The sequence below is a fragment of the Micromonas pusilla genome (assembly GCF_000151265.4).
Source record: "Micromonas pusilla CCMP1545 genomic scaffold MICPUCscaffold_3, whole genome shotgun sequence".
NCBI lineage: Eukaryota > Viridiplantae > Chlorophyta > Mamiellophyceae > Mamiellales > Mamiellaceae > Micromonas > Micromonas pusilla.
In genome coordinates, this window is record NW_003315884.1 from 1,903,788 (window position 1) to 1,924,333 (window position 20,546).

At 67.4% G+C, this 20,546-nt stretch overlaps 8 protein-coding genes across 8 annotated transcripts; 4 read left to right on the top strand and 4 right to left on the bottom strand.

Moving 5' to 3' along the window:
• Positions 1-1,113: 1,113 nt before the first annotated feature.
• Positions 1,114-2,487, top strand: MICPUCDRAFT_62727 (uncharacterized protein; the record flags this gene model as incomplete). Its single annotated transcript, XM_003057024.1, has 1 exon — positions 1,114-2,487. Exon 1 carries the CDS (start codon positions 1,144-1,146, stop codon positions 2,485-2,487), a length of 1,344 nt encoding a protein of 447 aa, XP_003057070.1. The 5' UTR covers positions 1,114-1,143.
• A 1,186-nt stretch (positions 2,488-3,673) lies between these two features.
• MICPUCDRAFT_9060 (uncharacterized protein) lies at positions 3,674-4,164 on the bottom strand (the record flags this gene model as incomplete). Its single annotated transcript, XM_003057498.1, has 2 exons — positions 3,674-3,883; positions 4,030-4,164. Coding segments are annotated over 2 exons (345 nt in total), but the record flags the coding sequence as incomplete, so codon positions are not given.
• Positions 4,165-5,015: 851 nt separating this feature from the next.
• On the top strand, positions 5,016-8,114 carry MICPUCDRAFT_26057 (uncharacterized protein). The gene is made up of 3 exons (XM_003057025.1): positions 5,016-5,525; positions 5,701-5,913; positions 6,026-8,114. The coding sequence occupies exons 1-3, from the start codon at positions 5,097-5,099 to the stop codon at positions 8,060-8,062; spliced, it is 2,679 nt and encodes an 892-aa protein (XP_003057071.1). The 5' UTR covers positions 5,016-5,096; the 3' UTR covers positions 8,063-8,114.
• Positions 8,115-8,278: 164 nt separating this feature from the next.
• Positions 8,279-9,259, bottom strand: MICPUCDRAFT_56845 (uncharacterized protein; the record flags this gene model as incomplete). Its single annotated transcript, XM_003057499.1, has 1 exon — positions 8,279-9,259. The coding sequence occupies one exon, from the start codon at positions 9,257-9,259 to the stop codon at positions 8,279-8,281; it is 981 nt and encodes a 326-aa protein (XP_003057545.1).
• A 106-nt stretch (positions 9,260-9,365) lies between these two features.
• On the bottom strand, positions 9,366-12,552 carry MICPUCDRAFT_15209 (uncharacterized protein; the record flags this gene model as incomplete). The annotated part of the gene is made up of 4 exons (XM_003057500.1): positions 9,366-10,384; positions 10,724-11,814; positions 11,854-12,004; positions 12,210-12,552. Coding segments are annotated over 4 exons (2,604 nt in total), but the record flags the coding sequence as incomplete, so codon positions are not given.
• Positions 12,553-13,251: 699 nt separating this feature from the next.
• MICPUCDRAFT_44144 (uncharacterized protein) lies at positions 13,252-14,391 on the bottom strand (the record flags this gene model as incomplete). The annotated part of the gene is made up of 3 exons (XM_003057501.1): positions 13,252-13,563; positions 13,739-13,947; positions 14,064-14,391. The coding sequence occupies 3 exons, from the start codon at positions 14,389-14,391 to the stop codon at positions 13,252-13,254; spliced, it is 849 nt and encodes a 282-aa protein (XP_003057547.1).
• A 443-nt stretch (positions 14,392-14,834) lies between these two features.
• On the top strand, positions 14,835-19,184 carry MICPUCDRAFT_56850 (adenosylmethionine/pyridoxal dependent decarboxylase fusion protein). Its single transcript, XM_003057026.1, has 4 exons — positions 14,835-15,241; positions 15,363-15,591; positions 15,761-15,866; positions 16,051-19,184. The coding sequence occupies exons 2-4, from the start codon at positions 15,459-15,461 to the stop codon at positions 18,869-18,871; spliced, it is 3,060 nt and encodes a 1,019-aa protein (XP_003057072.1). The 5' UTR covers positions 14,835-15,241; positions 15,363-15,458; the 3' UTR covers positions 18,872-19,184.
• Positions 19,174-20,450, top strand: MICPUCDRAFT_62739 (uncharacterized protein; the record flags this gene model as incomplete). Its single annotated transcript, XM_003057027.1, has 1 exon — positions 19,174-20,450. The coding sequence occupies one exon, from the start codon at positions 19,174-19,176 to the stop codon at positions 20,158-20,160; it is 987 nt and encodes a 328-aa protein (XP_003057073.1). The 3' UTR covers positions 20,161-20,450.
• Positions 20,451-20,546: the final 96 nt, after the last annotated feature.

A 20,546-nucleotide genomic window follows, 5' to 3' on the forward strand; every position in this document is an offset into this window, starting at 1 on the left:
CAGAAGAACGGGCCGAGCGCGATGATGAAGTACAGCAACGACGCCGAGTTTCTGAAGAAGCTCAACGAAAAGGTGCGCGCGGCGTTCTTTTCGCACCCCGCGCCGGTCCCCGCGCGACCGCGTCGGGTATCGAACGCGCGCCGTTCCCTGTGGACGGACTTCGCCGTGACTTCGCGCGTCTCTCCTCCCACCCCTCGCTGCTTTGCTTTCGATACCTCACGGATTCTTCCGTCTGACGCCTTTAATAAACAAACGCCTTTCGACGACTTTCCTTTCGACGCGTCTCAGCTCGGCGGCGAGGACGCCATCCGCGCCGCCGTCGGCGGCGACGTCCCCGTGGACGTCCCCGGGATGACCCCCGCGCAGACCCCCGCGGCGGCGCCCACGCCGGACGTGGAGACGCTCCACGACGCCGCGCGGTACGGCGACGTCGAGGCCGTCGAGGACTTCATCGCGATTGGCAAGGACGTCAACGCGCGCGACTCGTCGCAGCGCACGCCGCTGCACTACGCGATTGCGTTCGGGAAGGGCGACGTGGGCGAGGAGATTTTTAACATCCTCGTCGAGGCGAGCAGCGACCTCACCGCGGTGGACGAGAAGAAGAACACGCCGTTGCATTACGCGTGCGGGTACGGGAAGGTGTTCGCGGTGCGGGCGTTGCTCGAGAAGGGCGCGGACACGAAGGCGACGAACGGGACGGGGAAGACGCCGTTGGAGCTCGTGAAGTTGGAGGCGAAGAATCCCATCAACGAGGAGGCGGACCTGCTCGAGAAGCTCGCGGCGTGAGCGCGCGATCGCATGAGGGCGCGAGAGGGGTTTTGTAACGAAATGAAACGAAACGATACGAAACGAAAAAGGTCTCGAGAAAAGGTCTCGAGATCATCATTCTCCGTTCGCCAGTGCATCAGTGGGATCTCGTCGAGCTCGACCAATCAGGTTCAGGCATCGCGCGTCGCGGTCAGTTGAAAGGCGTCGCGGTCGAGGTCCAAATTTTGAAACCGAGTCGCGGGTGAAAAAAAAAAGATCGGCGGATAAAGCGCGCCGAATGGATTTGACGGACACACGCCCTCGAGAAACGCGACACACGCCAGCGCGCGAGGAGGGACGCGCGGCGCGCGCGCACGGAATGACCGCGGACTCGCGATGATGCGGTGCGAACCGATGCCGACGCGGTGCGGGGCGTCGCCCCCACCGCGCGCGCGTCGCGCGACCGAACGGTCCGCGCCGCGGTGCGCGTCCACCGCCGGTCGGCGCGATCGTATAAGTACAAGTCGCGCCGGCGGTCGCGGTGGTCCGACGCGCTTCGTCGTCGTCGCCGCGTCGTCGCGTCAGACGCGCGGCGCGTCGTCGCCGTCGTCGTCGCCGCCGCCGGACCCGCCGCCGCGATCGGGCGCGTCGGCGTTCGCGGCGATGATCGCCGCCGCGACCGCGGAGGCCGCGGGGCCGTCGTGGCCCAGCGGCGGACGGGACGCGTCGTCGTCCGACGCGGCATCGTCCGCGGACGACGACGCGTCGCGTCGGACGGGCGCCGCGGACGCGCTGAAGAAGAAGAAGACGGGCGGCAAGAAATCGGGGAAGGCGGCGTGGGAGGCGATGCTCGCGGCGGCGACCGCGGTCGCCGCGCGGACAAAGGACGAAGACGTCGAAGACGCGTGCCCGTGCGACGACGACGACGACGCGTGCATCGCGGCGTCGCCGTCGTGTTCGATAACCTTCATCGACGAGAGCGGCGACGAGTTCGACGCGTCCTCATTCCTCCCTCCGACGACGTCCGCGGCCGCGGCGCCGCCGTCGAGCGCGACGCCGCCGCCGCCGGCGATTCCCCTCGCGGGCCCGTCGTGCGCGTTGCGATCGAGCGTCGAGGTCTGCACCGGCAAGGCGTGCCTCCGCGCGGGCGCGGGGTCGGTCATGCGCGCGGTCCAAGAGAACCTCCCGCCCGGGTGGTCGTGCGCGGGTAAGAAGTGCATGGGGATGTGCGAGCGCGCGACGGTGGTGCGCGTCACGAGCGACGCGGAGCAGGTGGTGCACACCCACGTCACCGCGGCGACGGCGGCCATCGCGGTGCTTCCGGTGCGCGCGAACATGGGCCTCGTCGGGTCGTCCGCGCCGGCGTGGGCGACGACGACGGACGACGCGGACGGATCGGAGGCGGCGGCGGCGACGCGCGCGGCGAGAGACGCGGTCGCGGCGGAGGCGCGAGAATCGCGGAGGGAGAGGGACGACGCGAGACGATCTCGCGCGCCCGCGGCGGCGGGGCTGATGGCCGCCGCCAACGCGGCGGTGGACGCGGGGTTCGCGCGCGCGGAGCCGACGAACGACGCGCCGAGGGTGAGGTCGAGCGGCGGCGGCGACGGCGGCGGCGAGATCGTGCGCGCGGCGAGGCGCGCGTCGGCGCGCGTCGTCGAGCTCGGCGTGCGCGGGGACGAGACGCTGATCCGGCGTCTTTACACGGACTACATCGACGGCGGCGGCGGCGAGCGGCGATAGATTTAGAAGCATACGACGTGACAGAGTCACTCGATAGATAACACGTTGAATAACGACGAACGAGAACGAGAAAGAAATGAAACGAGGTCATCTTCTCTTAAAGTACATATGATACAGCACATCAGCGCGCTCGAGGCGAGGAATTTACAGTAGTCTTCTTCGCTCGACGCCGTCGACGTCTGGAGTCTACAGTACATACCCGTAGTGTACACTACGCGTCGCGCGTCTCGACCGTCGTCGTCGGTCAGACGGACAGGAGACTGTCTTGTCGCGCCAACCCCCCCGCGCGCACGCCGCCTTCCCGACGCGTCGACATCGACATCGACATCGACATCGACATCGCCGGCGGCGGCGCCGCGCCCGCCGCCGCCGCGCCCGCCCCCAGGTTCCCCGGCGGCGCCGGAAGCATCTCCGCGAACGCCGCGACGTCCGCCGCGGTGATGCTCGGGATGGACGCGAGCATCGCGGTCCAGTCCCCGCTGTTCAGCGACGTCAGCGGCGACCCGATCGTGGGGCCCGCGCACGCGCTGGGCGCCGTCAACGCCGCGGACTCGGTGATCGCCTCGAGGACGTGCGGCGGCAGCGCGCCGGAGCTCCGCCGGCGAAGGAACCCGCCGCCGCCGCCGCCGCCGCGATTGCCGCGACTCTCCGACGACGCGCCGCGGAGCGCCTCGCCGATCTCCACGGGGAGGGACACCTGGCGCGCGATGCCCATCGGGCGAGGCGGCGGCTTCGTGCGGAGCGGCGGCGGCGAGGTCGCGACGCCGTCGCCGAGCGCGAACGCGGGCGTCGCGAGCGCGCTCTGAGGCTCCGGCGCGGACGAGGACTCGACGACGAGCGGCGCCGGCGCCGGCGCCGTCGCCGTCGTCGTCGTCGTCGTCGTCTCGCGCTTCCTCTTCCCGACGCTCCCGCCGGACGACGCCGGGGACGACGCCGGGGACGACGACTTGGACTTGTTCTTCTCCTTCAGCGCCTTCGCGCCGTTCGGGCGGTGCGTCTTCCCGATCGCCGCGGCGGCGCGTTTCGCGGCGTCGATCTCTCTCTCGATCGCGTCTCGGCGCTTCGCGGGTCGCAACGCCGCCGATCCCGCCGCGTCGCCGCCGTCGACGTCGTCGACGAAATACGCGCGCCCGGTGAAGTGCGCCTGGAACCATCGCGCGCGGCACTGCTGCGCGGTGCGATTCGAGAGCGACTTGGCGATCGAGCTCCAGTTCGTGCCGTGCTGATGCTTCAGCTCCGCGAGCGCGCGGTCTTCTTTCGTGCTCCACGCGTCGCGCTTCACCTTGGGGTCGAGGTGGCGTCGCCAGCGGCCCATGCACTGCTGGTCCGTGCGTCCCGGGATGGACTCCGCGATGTGCGCCCATCGCGTCCCGAGCTTCTCAACGAGAGCGTGAAGCTGCGCGCGAGGACGGGGAGGGGGGACGAGAGGCGATGATGAGCGCGCGGCGGGGAGGTCGCGCGACAGGACCGCGCGAGCCGCGGGGAGCGTTATGTCGTGGTATTTCTCCGCAGTCGACGCGCGACGAGCGCCGCGGCGCGCACCAGCACGTCCTCGTCCTCGGTCCACTTGTCCTTGCGAATCGACGGGTTGACCTTGTGCCGCCACCGCTGCGCGCACTGCTGACCGGTGCGGCCGGGGAACTCGTCCGCGACGGCCGCCCAGCGGTTGCCGTGTTTAGCCTGCGCGCGGGCGAGCGGACGACGGGGATCGATTGAGTTGACCGAGGAACGAGCGAGCGAGCGAGGCGCGGCGCGCGGGCGAGGAGGCGTCGCGTCGCGCGCACCTGGAGGCGCACGAGAGTATCATCCTCCGACTCGGTCCACGGCGCACCCTTAAGGTCGGGAAGTTCATGCCTCATGAAGCGTGCGAGGGAGGGCGCGTGAGTGTGTGACGACGGGAGCCGCGCCGAGGCGTTTCTCGCTACGTCATGTAGGATACTCGCCAGTGTGGCGGAATTCTTTGGAAATTGTGACTGAAACACATACGAATGTATCGCGTACACGTACGAGATCACATGTTTTACCCGGATGGGTTAGAGCTCAGTCTTTTTGTAATCAGATCTACACACGAGTACGCGGCGTACGCATCTCGGAATAATTCGGCGAACGTGTTTCCCGTGATCGCGGCCGCCACGACAGCGACATCCCTCTGTCGTCGTCGTGCCTCGAGAGGCGATACACGCGCGACGCGCGCGATGACGACGGCAGCCTCGACGCCGGCGGCGGCGCGAGTCGCCGCCGCCGCCGCCGCGAGGCCCGCCGCGCGATCGAGACCCGCGCTCGCCGCGCGCCACCCCGCGCTCGCGCGCCGCGGATCCTCCGTCGTCGGCGCGCGACGGCGACGCGCGACGACGGCACCGCCACCGCCGGCCGCGACGGCGAGTCCGTCTTCCTCCGCGCCGCCGCCCCTCATGGTCGACGGCACGGAGGACCTCCCGGAGAGACAAGACGCCATCGACGCCGCGGCCGCGTCCGTGGGAAGCCTCACGCGGAAGATCATCGACCTCGGCGACGACGCGGGAGCGGCCGACGCGCTCTACGAAGCCATCGTGGAGTGGGCGACGGAGACGAAAAACGTCGAGCTGTACGACGCGCAGGACGAGGCCGTCATGGAGCTCTGCGAGGGTAACAACGTCCTGCTGACCACGCCCACGGGGAGCGGGAAGACGCTCGTCGCGACCGCCGCGATCGCGGCGGCGACCGCGAGAGGCGACGCCGCGTGGTACACCGCGCCGCTCAAGGCGCTCGTGACGGAGAAATTCTTTCAGCTCGTCGGCGATTTCGGAGCGAAAAACGTCGGGCTCCTCACGGGCGACGCGTCCGTGAACCCGACCGCACCCATCATCTGCTGCACCGCGGAGGTGCTCGCGAACGCGGCGCTGCGGCGCGGGCGCGAGCTCGACTGCGGGCTGATCGTCGCCGACGAGTTTCATTACTACGGCGACAGAGACCGCGGGTGGGCGTGGCAGGTGCCGATGGTGGAGCTGCCGGACGCGCAGGCGCGTTCTGCGTCCTCGCACTGGTCCCCATACGACCGCGTCGGCGCGGTGCACGCCGATCCTTAAGGACTTTCTCTCCCGGCGGTCGTTTCTCTCCGCCCACGCCGCGGTTTCTTCAATCCCGACGCGCCTCGACGCCTTTCGACTTCAACTGACGCCTCGCGACTCCGCCCCGACGTCGCTTCGCGCGGAACGAACGGGCCTCGTCGATCAGTTCCTGCTCATGTCCGCGACGTTCGGCGACGCGTCCAAGTTTCAGGCGTTACTCGCGAAGAACGCCGCGGGGAGGGAGTGCGCGATCGTGGGGTCGGACGCGGAGCGGCCGGTCCCGCTCGCGTTCGAATACCGCGAGACGCCGCTGTTGGAGAGCATCCAGGAGATCGTGGAGCGAAAAAAAGCACCCGTGTACGTCGTCAACTTCACGCAGGTGCGTTCATATATTGCAAACGTGTTTCACCCATCGCTCAGTTTCAACATTTGATCGCGTCCCTTTTCAACTGACCGACCGGTGAACATTTTTTGTGTGGAATGGTCCTCAGCGCTCCGCCAACGAGCGCGCGCAGGATCTGTGCTCGTCGATCACGCTCACCGGGGACGAGAAAGCCGCGATCGCGGAGGAGATGCGCGGGTTTAAGTTCGACACCCCGGTCGGGAACGAGTTGCGACGGTTCATATCCCACGGCGTCGGCGTGCATCACGCCGGGCTACTTCCGAAGTACAGGCTCCTCGTGGAGAAGCTCGCGGGGAAGGGCTTGCTGAAGTGCGTGTGCGGGACGGACACATTGGGCGTCGGCGTGAACGTTCCGATCCGGACCGTCTTATTCACGCAGCTGTGCAAGTTCGACGGCAATAAGGTGCGGCTGCTGAGCACGCGCGAGTTTCAGCAGATCGCCGGGCGCGCGGGGCGAAGAGGGTTCGACGACGAGGGACACGTGTGGTGCCAAGCCCCGGCGCACGTCGTGGAGAATAAACGCGCCGAGGCGAAAGCCGCGGCGGCGGCGGAGAAATCGGGAAAGAAAGCGAAGAAGATTAAGAAATCGCAACCTCCGGAGAAGGGGTTCGTGCAGTGGAACGCGGACACGTTTAAGAGGATGGAAACGTCCTCCCCGGAGACGTTAGACTCCTCGTTCGAAGTCACGCACGGGATGCTCCTCGCGGTGCTGTCGCGGTACGGCGACGGAAAAAAGTCGCTGTATGACCTCTTAGTCAGGAACCACGAGCCGCTGATACGTCGCAGGAGGCATCAAAAGCGCGCGATCACGATGTACCGATCGCTGCGAGACGCGGGGATCATTCAAGAGGCCGGGACGATGGACGTCGGCGGGCGGTCCGTGACGTTGGGGTTCGACCTTCAAGACCAATTTTCGCTGACGCAGCCGCTGTCGCTGTTCGCCGTGCAGTTTCTCCCGACGCTTCTGCGGAAGTACGGCGAAAGCCGCAGCCGCCTCCGCGACGAAGCGTACGCGCTCGACGTTCTCTCCGTCTTAGAGGCGGTCCTGGACACGCCTCAGGCGGTGACGTACGCGCAGGTGAACCGAATGAAACGCCGCGCCATCGCGTCGATGAAAAACGACGGCGTGGAGTACGACGACCGAATGAAGACGATAGAGACGATGGACTACCCGCGTCCGCTCGAGGACGAGCTCGAGGCGGCGTACGAGCCGTTCCAAAAGAATCACCCGTACGTCGGGAACGAGTCGCTGAAGTGCAAGTCGATCGCGCGGGAGATGTACGACCTCGGGCTCAGCTTCAACGAGTACGTCGTGCATCACGGGCTGAACCGAAGCGAAGGCGCGGTGTTGCGATACCTCACGGACGCGTACAAATCTCTGGTGCAGAACGTCCCGGAGAACTTGAAGTCTCAGGGCGTGAACGACCTCGAGGAGTGGCTCGGGGAGAGCATCCGGCAGGTGGACAGCTCGCTCATCGACGAGTGGGAGGCGTTGAAGGATCCGGCGGCGGCGGCGGCGGCGGCGGCGGACCCGGAGGGCGCCGCCGCCGCCGCCGCGAAGGCGAAGGCGCTCGCGGAACCCCCCGGGCGGTTCATACAGTCGCGCGCGTTCCGCGTCATGGTGCGGAACGGCGCGTTCCGATGGGCGCAGCTCGTGTCCGACAGCGAGGAGGAAGACATCGCGGAGCTCGCGAAGTATCTCCCTCCGACGGGCCGAGACAAGCCGTGGGCCGCGGAGGAGCTTTGGGGTCAGATCGAGCCGTACTGGAGATCGCACGCGTCTCTCGACGTCTCGCACGACGCGCGCGCGCCGGAGTACTTCGACCTTCGCGACGAGGACGACGACGGAAACGCGCTCGAGGACGGCATCTGGCGCGTGACGCAGCGACTCGTGGACCCCGCGGGGGATCTGGACTGGGTCGTCGACGGCGAGGTGGACTTGAAAGCGTCCGAGGAAGAGGGACGCGCGGTGCTCAGGCTGGGGGGGATCCGGCGCGAGGGCGGCATCGCGGTGGAGGACGACGCGGAGGAGGAAGAGGGGACGACGTCGAGGGCGGCGGCGGTGGCGATTCCGGACGAGGACGACCTGTGGGCGGCGTACGAGGAAGAGGAGGAGGAGGAGTGAGCGCGCGAGAAATGTTTGCGCGCGATTCATTTCGTATCATTTCGTTTGCCCTCGCGCTGTTCCCGTCGCCGTCTCCGCGTGTTCTCGAATTCTTCCGCGTTCGTCTGCCCGTATGTCCATTCGCGCAATTGTTCGTCGTCGTCGTTATCTCTCACTCTTCGTCTCCCGCCCTCGACATCTTCACGCCACTGGGTTGACAAAAATCGTCGTCCAAGTTTAGCATATGGTACATTCAGAATACTGTAGTAGAACTGAACCATCGGGCATCCTCGTGGTCACGGCAGTGCTCCCTACTCCACCGAGCGCTCTCTCTGCGATTTCGAGACCGTGCAGCGCTACGGAGTCGTCCGGGTCGCCGTCGAGCGCTATCTGGAAGTACCGTCTCACCTTCTCGTAATCACGCGGGATACCCTCCGACACCAAGTGCATCCTACCCGCGTTCGTCGCCGCCGCCACTTTCAACTCGTGATCTTCGGCGTAATCCGCGCTCTTCTCGTACCACTGAAGCGACTTCTCGTTGCTCTGTGGCGCCCCGCGGCCGCGCCCGTACGCGAGACCGAGTCGGTACATCGCCCCAGGGTGCCCCGCTTCCGCGGCGAGTTCGTAGAGCTCGCGAGCGTAAGCTAGTTGTTCGGTCGTCAGCGACTCGTACTCGTCGCTTCCCTCACGGTGCTCGCCAAACTGGTTCGCCGCCTGGAACTGCGCTTCCACGTGCCCGAGCTCCGCCGCGAGTCTTTCGAAGTGCACGTGCATCGCGGACGGGTTCGTGTCAGGGCCGGGAGAGGGAGGCATGGCGGAGTCCAACCACAACTTTGACGCGTTCTGGTCTGCGTAGTCCTTGCGGAGTTTCTCTAAAATTTCCGCCGGTACCTCTTTCCGTCCCGTCCCGAAGTAGTGACACGCGAGCGTCCAGGACGCGTTCGCGTCGTTGTTCTTCAAGGCGGCATCGCGAAGGGCGCGAACGCGCTCGGGGTCGGTGATGACGAGATTCGAGGGGTGGTACGGGTGGTCTGAAGGGAGAAACAACTCCTCGCGTCGCGACGCGAGGAGGTCTATCGTCGACGCGTCCCCGAGCTTCGCTGGAGGCGCGGAGACGCGCGCGCCTTGCAGCGTGCCGTGAAATGGTCGCTCGTGTGTCACTACTTCGTACTTATTCTGGCTCTTCTTCGGGATCGTCTTCCGGTTCTTCTTCGACATCGCGTCGTGTCGCGCGTGCGGGCGAGGAGCGGTCGCGCGGTTCAAACTGCGACGCCCCTTTTTCAGATCTCTGAAAGGAACCCTAATATTATCAAAGCTACCGCGCTCACTTCGTCTTCCGCGGCTTCGCGCGGTTCGTCGCCTCCGCGGTCGTCGGATCCTCCGGCCAGTAGTGCTTCGGATACCGCCCTCGCATCTCCTTCGCGACGTCGTGGTACGCGTTCGCCCAGAACGACTTCAGATCCGTCGTCACCTGCACCGGTCGACCCGCCGGCGACAACAGGTGCACCTCCATCGCGACCGTCTTATTCGCGCCCGCCCTCGGCGTCTCCGTCATCCCGAACAGCTCCTGCAACCGCGCCCGCAGCACCGGCGTCCCGCCGGGCGCGCCGTAATCCACCGGAAGCTTGCTCCCGCTCGGGACCACGACGTGCGTCGGGCACGACGCTTCGACTCTCCGCGACGATTCGTAATCCACCATGCACCGAAGCAACCCGTCGCCGTCGAGCTTTCGAAGCGCGGAGACGGACGTCACCCCAGGAAGCATCGGCGCGAGCCACTCCTCTAAGCTCGCCTCCAACGCGGCGTCGCTCAAGTCCGGCAGCGCGTCGTCGCCGCTGTCCCGAGACCACATCACGCGCCGTCGCCACTGCTCCGTCTTCTCCGACCAACCCAGCGCGTTCTTCACGCCAATCGCGCGCACGCCTTGGAGCATCGCGTCGACGACAGCCTCGGGCGCGGGCGCGAACGCCGTCTCTCGAATTACCGCCTCGCCGACGCGCAGCTGTCTCCGCGCGACGATCGCCTTCGACGCGGCCGCCCACGCGACGACGTCGCGCGTCTCGCACAGCGCGTCGTGGAGGCACCCGGCGGGCGCGTCGCCGGACGCGGGAAGCAACGCGGCAAGCGGCACCGGCGCCGCGAGGCGCGCGCGGTCGTTCCGCGCGGCGGCGTCGCCGCCGCCGCCGCCGCCGAGCTCCGCGATAGCGATGACGTCCTCCCTGGACATGACGTCCGAGCTCGGGACGCTCGCGGCGCCTTTGCCGCTCGACAGCGCGAACGCGCCGCCTTTCGATCGTCGCACGCCGACGCGGTCGGGGTACGCGAGCGCGAGGAGCACGCCGGCTTCGTCGTCGCGTTCGCCGAGGAGGAAGGAAAACACCGGGCCGACCGGGTCGCCGTCGCCGACCCCCGGGGCGCACCACGGCTCAGCGTCGTCGCGACCGTCGCGCGCGATGCGTTTTAAAGTGTCGAGGAGCTGGGTCGCGACTTTACCAGCCTCCGTCGCGGCGGCGCGGTCGATCTCGTGGCCGACGTGGCCGTGAAACGCGTCGCCCGAACCCGACGCGCCGCCGCCGCCGCCGCCGGCCGTTCCACCGGCGGCCTTCGCAGCGCGCGCAGCCTTCGCGGCGGCTTGAACGCCGCCGCCCGCGGGTTTCCTCCCCTTCGGCGCGCCCTTCAGACCTTTCTTCCGACCGCTCGGGAGCTTCGTCCCGATCGGCACCCTCACCGGCCCCGCCGCCGGTTCAATCCCCGCCGCCGTCGGCGGCGTCCCCCCCCCTCTCCCCGTCGGCGTCGCCTCGCCCGCGCCCGCGGGCGACGCCCACCCCCCGCCGCCGTTCGCGCTCCACAGCGCCCCCACGCGCGATCGCACGTCCACGGGAACGTCGCGCCCCCTCAGCACGTCCCGATCCCCCAACGTCGCCGCGAGCTGACACGCGAGCCGCGCGCTCTCCGGCCCTCTCCGCGCGGCGAACAGCGCCATCCGCGCGTGCCGCGGGTGCAGCGGCAGCCGCGCCATCCGCGCGCCCTCCCTCGTGACGCGTCCGCTCGCGGCGTCGATCGCGCCGAGGCGCGTCAGGAGCGTCCTCGCGGCGGCCATCTGCCCCGCGGGCGGCGGGTCCAGCCACGGCAACGACGCGGGGTCGTCCACGCCCCACGCCGCGAGGTCCAACGCGAGCGGCGCCAAGTCCGCGCTCGTGATCTCCGGCGGCGTGTCCGGCGCGAGCGACGCGTGCGAGAGCTCGCTCCAGAGGCGGTAGCACGTCCCGGGGGCGACGCGGCCGGCGCGGCCGCGGCGTTGGTCCGCGCTGGCGAGAGAAATTTTGACGACGTCGAGACGCGTCGTCCCCTTGTTGGCGTCGAATCTCGGCGCTCGGCGCAGACCGCTGTCGATCACGATTCGCACGCCCGGGATCGTCAGAGAGCTCTCCGCGATCGGCGTCGCGACGACGACGCGGCGGACGCCGGGCGGCGCGGGCGCGAGCGCGTCGGACTGCTCGGATTGCGACAGGCCGCCGTAGAGCGGCATCACGCTGAGCTTTTCGCCGCCGCCGCCGTCGCGCAAGTCGCGAACGACGCGGTTGATCTCTCCCGCGCCGGGGAGAAAACACAGGATGTCGCCGCCGTCGGGTCCGGGGTTCTCCGTTAACGCCTTTCGAACGGCGGTTATCATCGCGTTCTCGAGGTCCATGAAGTTCTTCCCGGGCGGACCCAAATACTTCGTCTCCACCGGAAACGATTTCCCCTCGCTCGTGATCACCGGACACCCGCCGCTCGATTTCGACTCTTCGTCCTCCTCTCCCGCCCCTAACAACCGCGCGACGCGCTCGCCGACGTCCCCCAACGTCGCGGACATCACGATCAGCCTCAAGTCCGGCCGAAGCGCGCTCTTCGCGTCCTTCGCGAGCGCGAGAGACGCGTCCGCGTCGAGCGACCGCTCGTGGAACTCGTCGAAGATCACCGCTGAGGGCCGTTCCATACAAAGCGATGTCGGGGTGGAGTTCATAGGCGTCAGTTGGAGTTGAAATGCGCCGAGGTCGGGTGTTGAAAGCGAGGGGTGGGCGGAGAGAAACGCCGGGAAAAGTCCTTAAGGATCGGCGTTCACCACGCCGACGGGGTCGTATGGGAACCAGTGTGAATCAGAACGCGCCTGAGACGCCCGGGAGACTCGGGTCGTCCTGCAGCCGCCGCGTGAACACGCCCTCGGTGACCACCTCCACGCGCGTTCTCGAGGACGTCTTCGAGTCGAACCGGACGCGGTAGCCCACGGTCTCGCCGACGCGCTCGTTGAGGATGGACGCCATGCGATGCGCCGCCGCGCGCGCGGCGAGGCGGCGCGGTTCCAAGAGGATGATCGAGCCGCCGATCGAGCCGCCGCCTTCGCCGCGCATCCACGCCGGGTCGCTGAGGAGGAGCGCGAGCGGGAGCGTCGTCGTCTTGCCCGCCCCGGGCGGGGCCTGGAGCACGAGCGAGGTGCTCGTCTGATGAGCGACGAAGAGAGAAAGGAGGAGGAGGAGGAGGAGGAGGAGGAGGAGTCAGACGACGTGACGACGCGCGAGGTTAGGGCATCGGTGGCGCGAGAAGGACGACGACGCCGCGTCGCGAGGAGATCGACGGACGCGCCTCGAGCGCGTCGAGGCAGTCGTACAGACACTCGCGGATGGGCAGCGACGCGATCGCGGCGTCGAGCCGCGGGTCTATCGGCCGCGGCGACGCCGCGCACGAGACGCGGCGTCGCGGTCGCGGGAGCTGGCGTTGATGACGACGCTGTCGCTGTCGTCGCGCGGGACCGCTCCCGCGCGCGGACGGCACCGCGCCTCTCGCGCGCGCGCGCCACGACAGCGCCGCCGCGCCCGCGGGCGCGCTCGCGGCGGACGTCGACGCCATGTCTCCGCCCGCGACGCGACGCCGCGCGAGGAGTCGACGGCGCGGCGCGAAGTGCCGACGAGACGACGACGCGTTCGCGTTCGCCATCTCGGACGTCGCGACAAACGTTTTTCACCCATCGCCCGGTTTCAACATTTGATCGCGTCCCCTGTCAACTACTGTACACGTACTGTACACGTACTGACCGGTGAACTTTTTTTGTATGGAATGGCCCTGAGCTCCCAGGTTGGATTCGCGACTCGCGACGACCTCACCGCTCATATCTTAATATCACGTAATATCACATCATCACCATCACCCCCCCCCTCTCACCGACGCGCGACTCACGCCTTCGCGGCGGCCGCGGCCTCCAAGTCCCTGACGAAGTCTTCCAACCCCCAGACCGTGATGCGCGGGTTCGCCTCGGCGCGCGCGCGCTCCTCCGGCGTGTTGTATCCCCAGTCGACTAAAAACAACTCCCAGTCTTCCAACCCCTCCGTCGCGCACACCTTCTCGAGCGTGCTCATCTTATCCTCCACGAACACCTTCCTCGCGCCCTCCGCGGCGGCGTCCCCGAGCTCGCGCAGCACCGCGGTCTTCGGGATCCCGCTGACGCACTGCGAGAAGAGTCGCGTCTCCGGGACGACGAGATTCGCCTTGGGGTCGTTCCATACGAAGCGACGTCGGGGTGGAGTTCATAGGCGTCAGCTGGAGTTGAAAGGCTTCGAGGGCGGGGATTGAACGCGAGGGATGGGCGGAGAGAAACGACGGGAAAAGTCCTTAAGGAACGGCGTTCACCACGCCAACGCGGTCGTATGGGAACCAGTGTACAGAACGCGCCTTCTCCTCCATGATGGCCGCGGCGAACCGCGCCTGCTTCGTCGTGACGATGAACACGTCGCACGCGCTCGACGCCTCCGCGACGTTACACGCCTCGCCGATCCCGGGGTAGATCAAGTTCGGCGCGAGCCATCCGGCGAGGTCCGCTTCCATCCAGTCGTCGCGAATCGCTCCGTACCCGGAGACCATGGACGCGCGGTCTGATATTTTCGTTCCATACAAAAAATGTTCATCGGTCAGTTGAAAGGGGACGCGGTCAAATGTTGAAACCGGGCGATGGGTGAAATACAGGTAAATACGTTTGTATAGAACGCACCTAGGTTCCACCGTTCCATGAGCGGCGGCATCAGCGCGCCCCACGACGCGAGGATCTCGTCCACGGAGTACCCCGGAATTTCCTCGTAGACGCACCGCGCGAGGAGGGTGTTCTCGAACCCCGTCTCCACGACCGGGCGCGTGCGCTTCAGACCGTCCAGCACGCGTCGCGTCGTCGCCTCCGAGTCGTCGACGAAAATCTCGGGCCAGAGCGCGCGCGCGTGCGTCCATCCGCTGATGCTGCTCTCCGGCTCGGAGTCGCACACGACGCCGTCGAAGTCGAGGGCGTACACCGTCGGCGCGCCCGTGGACGCGGACGCGGTCGCCATCGACGGCTGGTCGCCCTTGGCGACGGCCGCGCGGGCGACGACGCGCGAGACGCCGCGATCGCGGCGAGCGACCGAGGAGGAGGAGGAGGAGGAGGAGGAGGAGGAGGACGCGCGCGGTCGCGTCGCCGCGATGGGAGCGCGCGCGGAGGAGGACGCGGCGAGCGCGGCGGCGGACATCGGCGCGACGAGAGAACGCGGGCGCGTCGTCGACGACGCCGCGCGATCGATGAAGTCGCCCCGCGACCCGCGATTCCGCGCGTGAACGAATAGTGTAGTTTTTCGCGTAGTACGCGAAACCGGTTCGCGCCCGTATGAGCAAACGCACTGGGGATCATTTTCCACCTCCCGAGGCAGCCGTTTCTGAGTTGACGCGTCTCGAATTTTGACGAGCGCTCGAAATATCGCGCCGTCGCCGCCACTCGCCGATCACTCTGAGAGCACACGCGCTAACCCCGCACGCTACCCTCTCTGCCTCCGACCGTCGCGTTCGCTCGAACCGACGCTCACAAGCACTCACTCGCTTCCCACACGCGTTCGCTTCACACCGAACGTCGCGTCGCCGCTCGCGACCGCTGATCCGTCGGTGAAAACAAAAACACCGCTTCGACGTCTTTTTGACGCGTCGACGTTCGGCCGCATCTCCCGCCGACGACCCCGCTTGCACTTGCTCTTCGAGCCCCGCTGAGTACAGCCCGTTCAACGAAGTATCATGGATATCATCCCTGGCGACAGTAGTACCCCTAGCGACAATATATACACGCGCGTCTACGAACCCGCGCTCGAGGACATCGAAGCCGACCTCCGTCCGTGGGGCCGAGAAGAAGTAAAGTACATCGCCGGCATCGAAGACGTGCGCGACGCGCCCGGGCGCTCTCCTCGACGATTTTTTTCCCCCGGGTTTCCTCGATTCGACGTCTACGCGACTTCACGGCACTGACGAACGCCTCTCCTCCCCCGCGACGATCTCGCAGCGCCTTCGAAAGCCTTCCTGACAACCGCCAAGGCGCATCTGGAAAAAGACACTTTAGATAAAAACGCGTGAAATCCGCGTGGCGCGTCGGAACGCGATGACCGTCTCCGACGCGAACGACGCCGTCGCACCCGGCGTCGCCGCCGCCGACGCGATTCTCCCGTGCCCCCACTTCGAGGGCGTCGAGAAGAGAATCGAAATCGACTTTCACGAGGGTTCGTCGCAGCGCGGTACGTCATCGCCCGCGTTTCCGACCGCAGCGCGTCGCCGGAGACGTCGAAAAAAGCCCTAAACGCGTCGTCGCTTTTCTCGCTTCGTTCGTCAACCTCCGCGGCGGCCCGCTCACCTCCCCCGCTCTCTCCCCCCCCATCATCCCCCCACCCACCAACCCCACCACAGATTTGCGCTCCCTTCCCCGCGAAGTCCTCGACGACGCGATGACCGCGTCCGAGTGCCTCATCGTGTCGCACGAGCGCGCGGAGGCGTTCGACGCCTACGTGTTAAGGTGCGTTCTATACACTGGTCCCCATACGACCCCGTCCGCGTGGTGAACGCCGATCCTTAAGGACTTTTGCCGTCGTCTCTCTCCGCCCACCCCTCGCTTTCAATCCCCGTCCTCGACGCCTTTCAACGCCAACTGACGCCTTTCAACTCCACCCCGCCATCGCTTTGTATGGAACGGCCCTAAGCGAGTCGTCCCTCTTCGTCTTTCCCACGAAGTTCGTCCTCAAGACGTGCGGCACCACCAAGCTCCTCAACGCGATCCCGCTCGTGCTCGAACACGCGGCGGCGATCGGGATGAAGCCCAGACGGTGCAAATACACTCGATCGACGTTTCTGTTCCCGGACGAGCAGCCCATGGGGGGAAACTTCGACGAGGAGACCAAGGTGCTGGAGAGCTACTTCGGCGGACTCGGGCCGGACGGAGGGAACAGTTTCGTCCTCGGCAGCAAGCTGCGCGGCGTGCAGTGGCACGTGTACCTCGCGGACGACAACGGCGCGGGAAACGCCGCGAAGAAGCCGCGGCAGCAGCCGAGATCTCATCGGTCTCTGTCCCTGTCCCGCGGGGAGGGACGCCGCGTCTCGGACGACGACGACGTCTCGGAGGATTCCAACGACTCGGCGGCGACGGGCGACGACGCGGCGGACGCGCTCTCCCTCGAAGGTTCGACCGACCGTCGTCTCTTCGAGCCGACCGTCTCGCTCGAGGTGTGCATGACGCACCTCGACGTCACGCACGCGAAGCACTTCTTCCGCACGGAGTCGTTCGTGTCGTCGCGCGCGACGACGGAGGAGAGCGGCATCGCGGCGTTGTTTCCGGACATGACGATCGACGACTACGTCTTCGAGCCGTGCGGGTACAGCATGAACGGCGTCGACCGCGCGATCAACGGGAAGGAGTTCTCCACGATCCACATCACCCCGGAGGATGGGTTCTCGTACTGCTCGGTGGAACACTCGAATTTATCGCTGTCGAGGGCGGACCCCGAGGCGTACGTCCGAGGCATCGCCGCGCGTTTCAAGCCCGGGAAGTTTTCCCTCGCCGTCTCCACCGACGCGCCGCCGGCGACGGCGGCGGAGATGCGTCGCGTGCCGACGCTGCCGGGGTACCGAAGAGTCCAGGCGTCGCATCAGGAGATCGACGCCAGCGGCGGCGCGGTGTCGTTCTACACGTTCGTCCGCCTCCCCGAGGAGAATTTCACGATGGCGATCGACGACGTCGTCGCGACGGCGAAGGCTGCCGTCGCCGCCGCGCAGATCGCGACGCTCGAAGAAAACTTTGAGCTCTCCCCCGCGGCGTCGGACGACGACGAGAAGCCGTCGTCGTACGACACGGACGAGGACGCGCCGGACCGCAAGAAGCTCAGGTTGGACGCGCGATGCGACTCGCCGCACGCGGGCTGCGTCTCCGCGCTCAGCGCCGGCACGGTGGCCGGCTTGGAGATGAACCTCTCTCTGCCGAGCGTTAACGACCTCGGCGCGATGGCGACGGCGACGGCGACGACCGCGCACGCGCACCACTCCGTGATGAAGGCATCTCCTGGCGACGCGAAAGGGATCGCGACGCTGCGCGCGTCGCTTCCCACGCCGCGCCCCCTCGCGTGCGCGCAAAAGCACGAAGACGCGCTCGTCGTCAAGGCGCTCGTCGAGTCGCACGCCAAGTCCCTCCCCGGCGGCGGCGCGCGATCCATCGACAACTGCGTCCTCGACGTCATCGAGTCCGGCCTCGCGCAGCGCGCGCAGGAGCGCCTCGAGCGATTCCTCGTCGTCGACCTGGGCGTCGTGACGCGCCGGTGGCACTACTGGCGCGCGACGCTCCCGCGCGTCCAGCCGCACTACGCGGTGAAGTGTAACATGGACACGCGCGTGCTCGCGACGCTCGCCGCGCTCGGGTCGTCGTTCGACTGCGCGAGCCCGACGGAGGTGGACGCGGTGATCTCCCTCGGCGTGTCCCCCGACCGGATCATATACGCGAACCCGTGCAAGCTGCCGCGGCACCTCGCCGCGGTGGCGGGCAGCGGCGTGTCGCTGACGACGTTTGACTCGGTGGGCGAGCTGGAGAAAATTTCCGCGCTCGCGCCGGAGATGAAGGTTCTCCTGCGTCTCCGCGCCGACGACCCGGACGCGCGGTGCGTGCTCGGGAACAAGTACGGCGCGGAGCCCGCGGAGGTTAAGGTGCTTCTCGAGGCGGCGAAGAGGCTCGGCGTCAACGTGAACGGCGTGTCGTTCCACGTCGGCTCGGGCGCGACGAACCCGCTGGCGTTTCGCGAGGCGCTCGAGTTCGCGCGCGTCGCGTTCGACGCCGCGAAGGAGCTCGGGTTGCCTCCGATGGAGGTGCTCGACATCGGCGGCGGGTTCAGCGGCAGCATCAAGGCGGACGACGCGTCGAACGACGACGACGTCACGCTCGCGGCCGTCGCCGGCGAGGTGAACAAATCCCTCGAGCGCCTCTTCCCGGAGGCTGAGGGCGTCCGCGTCATCTCCGAGCCCGGGCGGTACTTCGCCGAGGCGTGCGTCACGCTCGCGTGCATGATCTTCTCGCGGAGGATCCGAAGCACCGAGGACGGGTCGCTCGCGCCCGGCGAGGACTCGCACCAGTACTTCGTGTCGGACGGGCTGTACGGCATGATGAACTCGATCATGTACGACCACGCGACGGTGAACTCGCGCCTCCTTCCGGTGGCGACGAACGCCGCCGCGCTCGCCGCGGGGAACGTCGACGCCGTCATCCCCGCCAACGTCTACGCCGGCGACGACGCCGTCGTCGGGAACTCGCGAGCGAAGACGTACCCGTCCACGGTGTTTGGACCGACGTGCGACGGCCTGGACAAGATTCACGAGCAGACGGCGATGCCGGAGCTCACCGTCGGGGATTGGCTGGTGTTTCCGCACATGGGCGCGTACACGGTGAGCGCGGGGAGCAACTTCAACGGGTTTTCGTGCGCGGACGTGAAGAAGTTTTACGTGTGCTCGCCTTCGGACGCGGACCCGGAGCCCGTCGTCAGGTGAGGAAGAAATTAAGAAGAATGAAGAAAAAGAAGGATATGAAGAAGAAGAAGAAGAGACGACCGACGTCTCTGTGCCGCGGCGCGTCTGCCCGTTCTCCGAACGACGAAGAACGACGCGTCGCCTTGTCTGTTGAGATGTAGAAGAGTCGGGCCGGGCGCGACTCCGCCGATTCCGTTCCGTCGCGTAGCACACGCGAGCGCTGCCGCTGCTTTAGTTAGAAGAAGATAGCCGCGCGGCTCAGCGAGCGTGACGACGCGAACGGTGGACGGAGGGCCCCTCCCGCTTTGTTATGTTGAGAGAAGATGTATGAGTGCGAAACGACTACGCGCCGCGGCGCCGCGCCCGTCTCTTATTTCGTCGTGAAAAGAATCCTTCTTCTTCGCGATCTCCACGCGCCGCACACACCACGCACACGCCGCCGCAGAGTCACCGACGCGCGCCGATCCGCGCCGCGCGCACGTCATCATGAGGGACGTCAGGATCCCCCGCGCTCGCGGCGGCGCGTCGAACGACGTCGCGTTCGACCTCGGCGACAGCCTCAAGGAGGGCCTCGGCGGGCTCAAGGACGCGGTGCGGGATCTGGGGGAGGGACTCAAGGAAGCGATCGAGGAAGCCGCGCGCGAGCAGCGGCGAAAGATCGACGCCGAGGGCGAGATGACGCCGTACGCCAAGGTCGGGTGGACGATCGTCCTTGCCGCGTTGGCGTGGTACTGGTTGTCGTCGTGGTTCGGCGGCGGCGGCGGCGCGCGGAGCCGCGACGGCGAGCGCGGCGCGAGGAGCGCGGTGGACGATTCCGCGCGCGAGCGGCAGCTCGAGGAGATGCGGCGACGGCAGGCGGAGAGAGCCGCGGCGGCGGCGGTGGAGGCGCGCGAGCGCGCGGCCGACGCGGCCGACGCGGCCGCCGCGGCCCCGGCCGCCGCGACCGCGTCGCGGAGCGCGTCCACGGCGGCGATTTCGCGCGAGCGCGAGGTCGCGGCGTCGCGGGCGGCGGCGGATGCGAAGACGGCGGCGGAGGAGGAGGAGAAGCGCGCGCGGGCGAGCGCGGAGGAGGACGCGGTGGGCGCGGCGAGGGAGCGCGCGCGGAGAGCGTTCTTGGAACGTCAGCAGGCGCTGCTCAGCGCGGCGAGCAGGAGGGCGCGGGACGAGACGCGCGATGCGACGGCGGCGGACTGACGTCGAGTTCGAGTTTCGGATCGTCGTCGTCGGACGCGTCGCCTCGGAGCGTGCCGTGCCGTTCGTCTACTGTACGCAGTCTGCGACGCGTCGCTCAGCGACCTACTAGGGCCTAATACACGTACCCCCCCAGCTCGGCGTCGAACGCCATCGGGTTCCTGATGAGCAGCGACGCGACCACCTCCGGCTTCTTCCTCTCCGGGAACTTAGGGTCGTTCCATACGAGCGAATGTCGGGGTGCGGTTGAAAGGCGTCAGTTGGAGTTGAAAGGCGTCGATGGGGGGGATTGAAAGCTAGGGGTGGGCGGAGAGAGACGACGGCAAAAGTCCTTAAGGATCGGCGTCCACCTCGCGAACGGGGTCGTATGGGGACTAGTGTATAGAACGCACCTTAGCCGTCAAGAGCAGACAACATCGATCGATCGGCCGCAGAGTGACGGGCAACACGCACGGCCCCGTCCCGCACCCGAAGACGTCGTCCGTCGCGTCGTCGTCGTCGTCGT

Coding starts and splice junctions, on each gene's coding strand:
- MICPUCDRAFT_26057 (XM_003057025.1), top strand. CDS start 5,097: ATGGAGCTCTGCGAGGGTAACAACGTCCTGCTGACCACGCCCACGGGG. Junction 5,526..5,700: donor ACTGGTCCCCATACGACCGC/GTCGGCGCGGTG, acceptor CTCGTCGATCAG/TTCCTGCTCATGTCCGCGAC. Junction 5,914..6,025: donor ACGTCGTCAACTTCACGCAG/GTGCGTTCATAT, acceptor AATGGTCCTCAG/CGCTCCGCCAACGAGCGCGC.
- MICPUCDRAFT_56850 (XM_003057026.1), top strand. CDS start 15,459: ATGACCGTCTCCGACGCGAACGACGCCGTCGCACCCGGCGTCGCCGCC. Junction 15,592..15,760: donor CGAGGGTTCGTCGCAGCGCG/GTACGTCATCGC, acceptor ACCCCACCACAG/ATTTGCGCTCCCTTCCCCGC. Junction 15,867..16,050: donor TTCGACGCCTACGTGTTAAG/GTGCGTTCTATA, acceptor AACGGCCCTAAG/CGAGTCGTCCCTCTTCGTCT.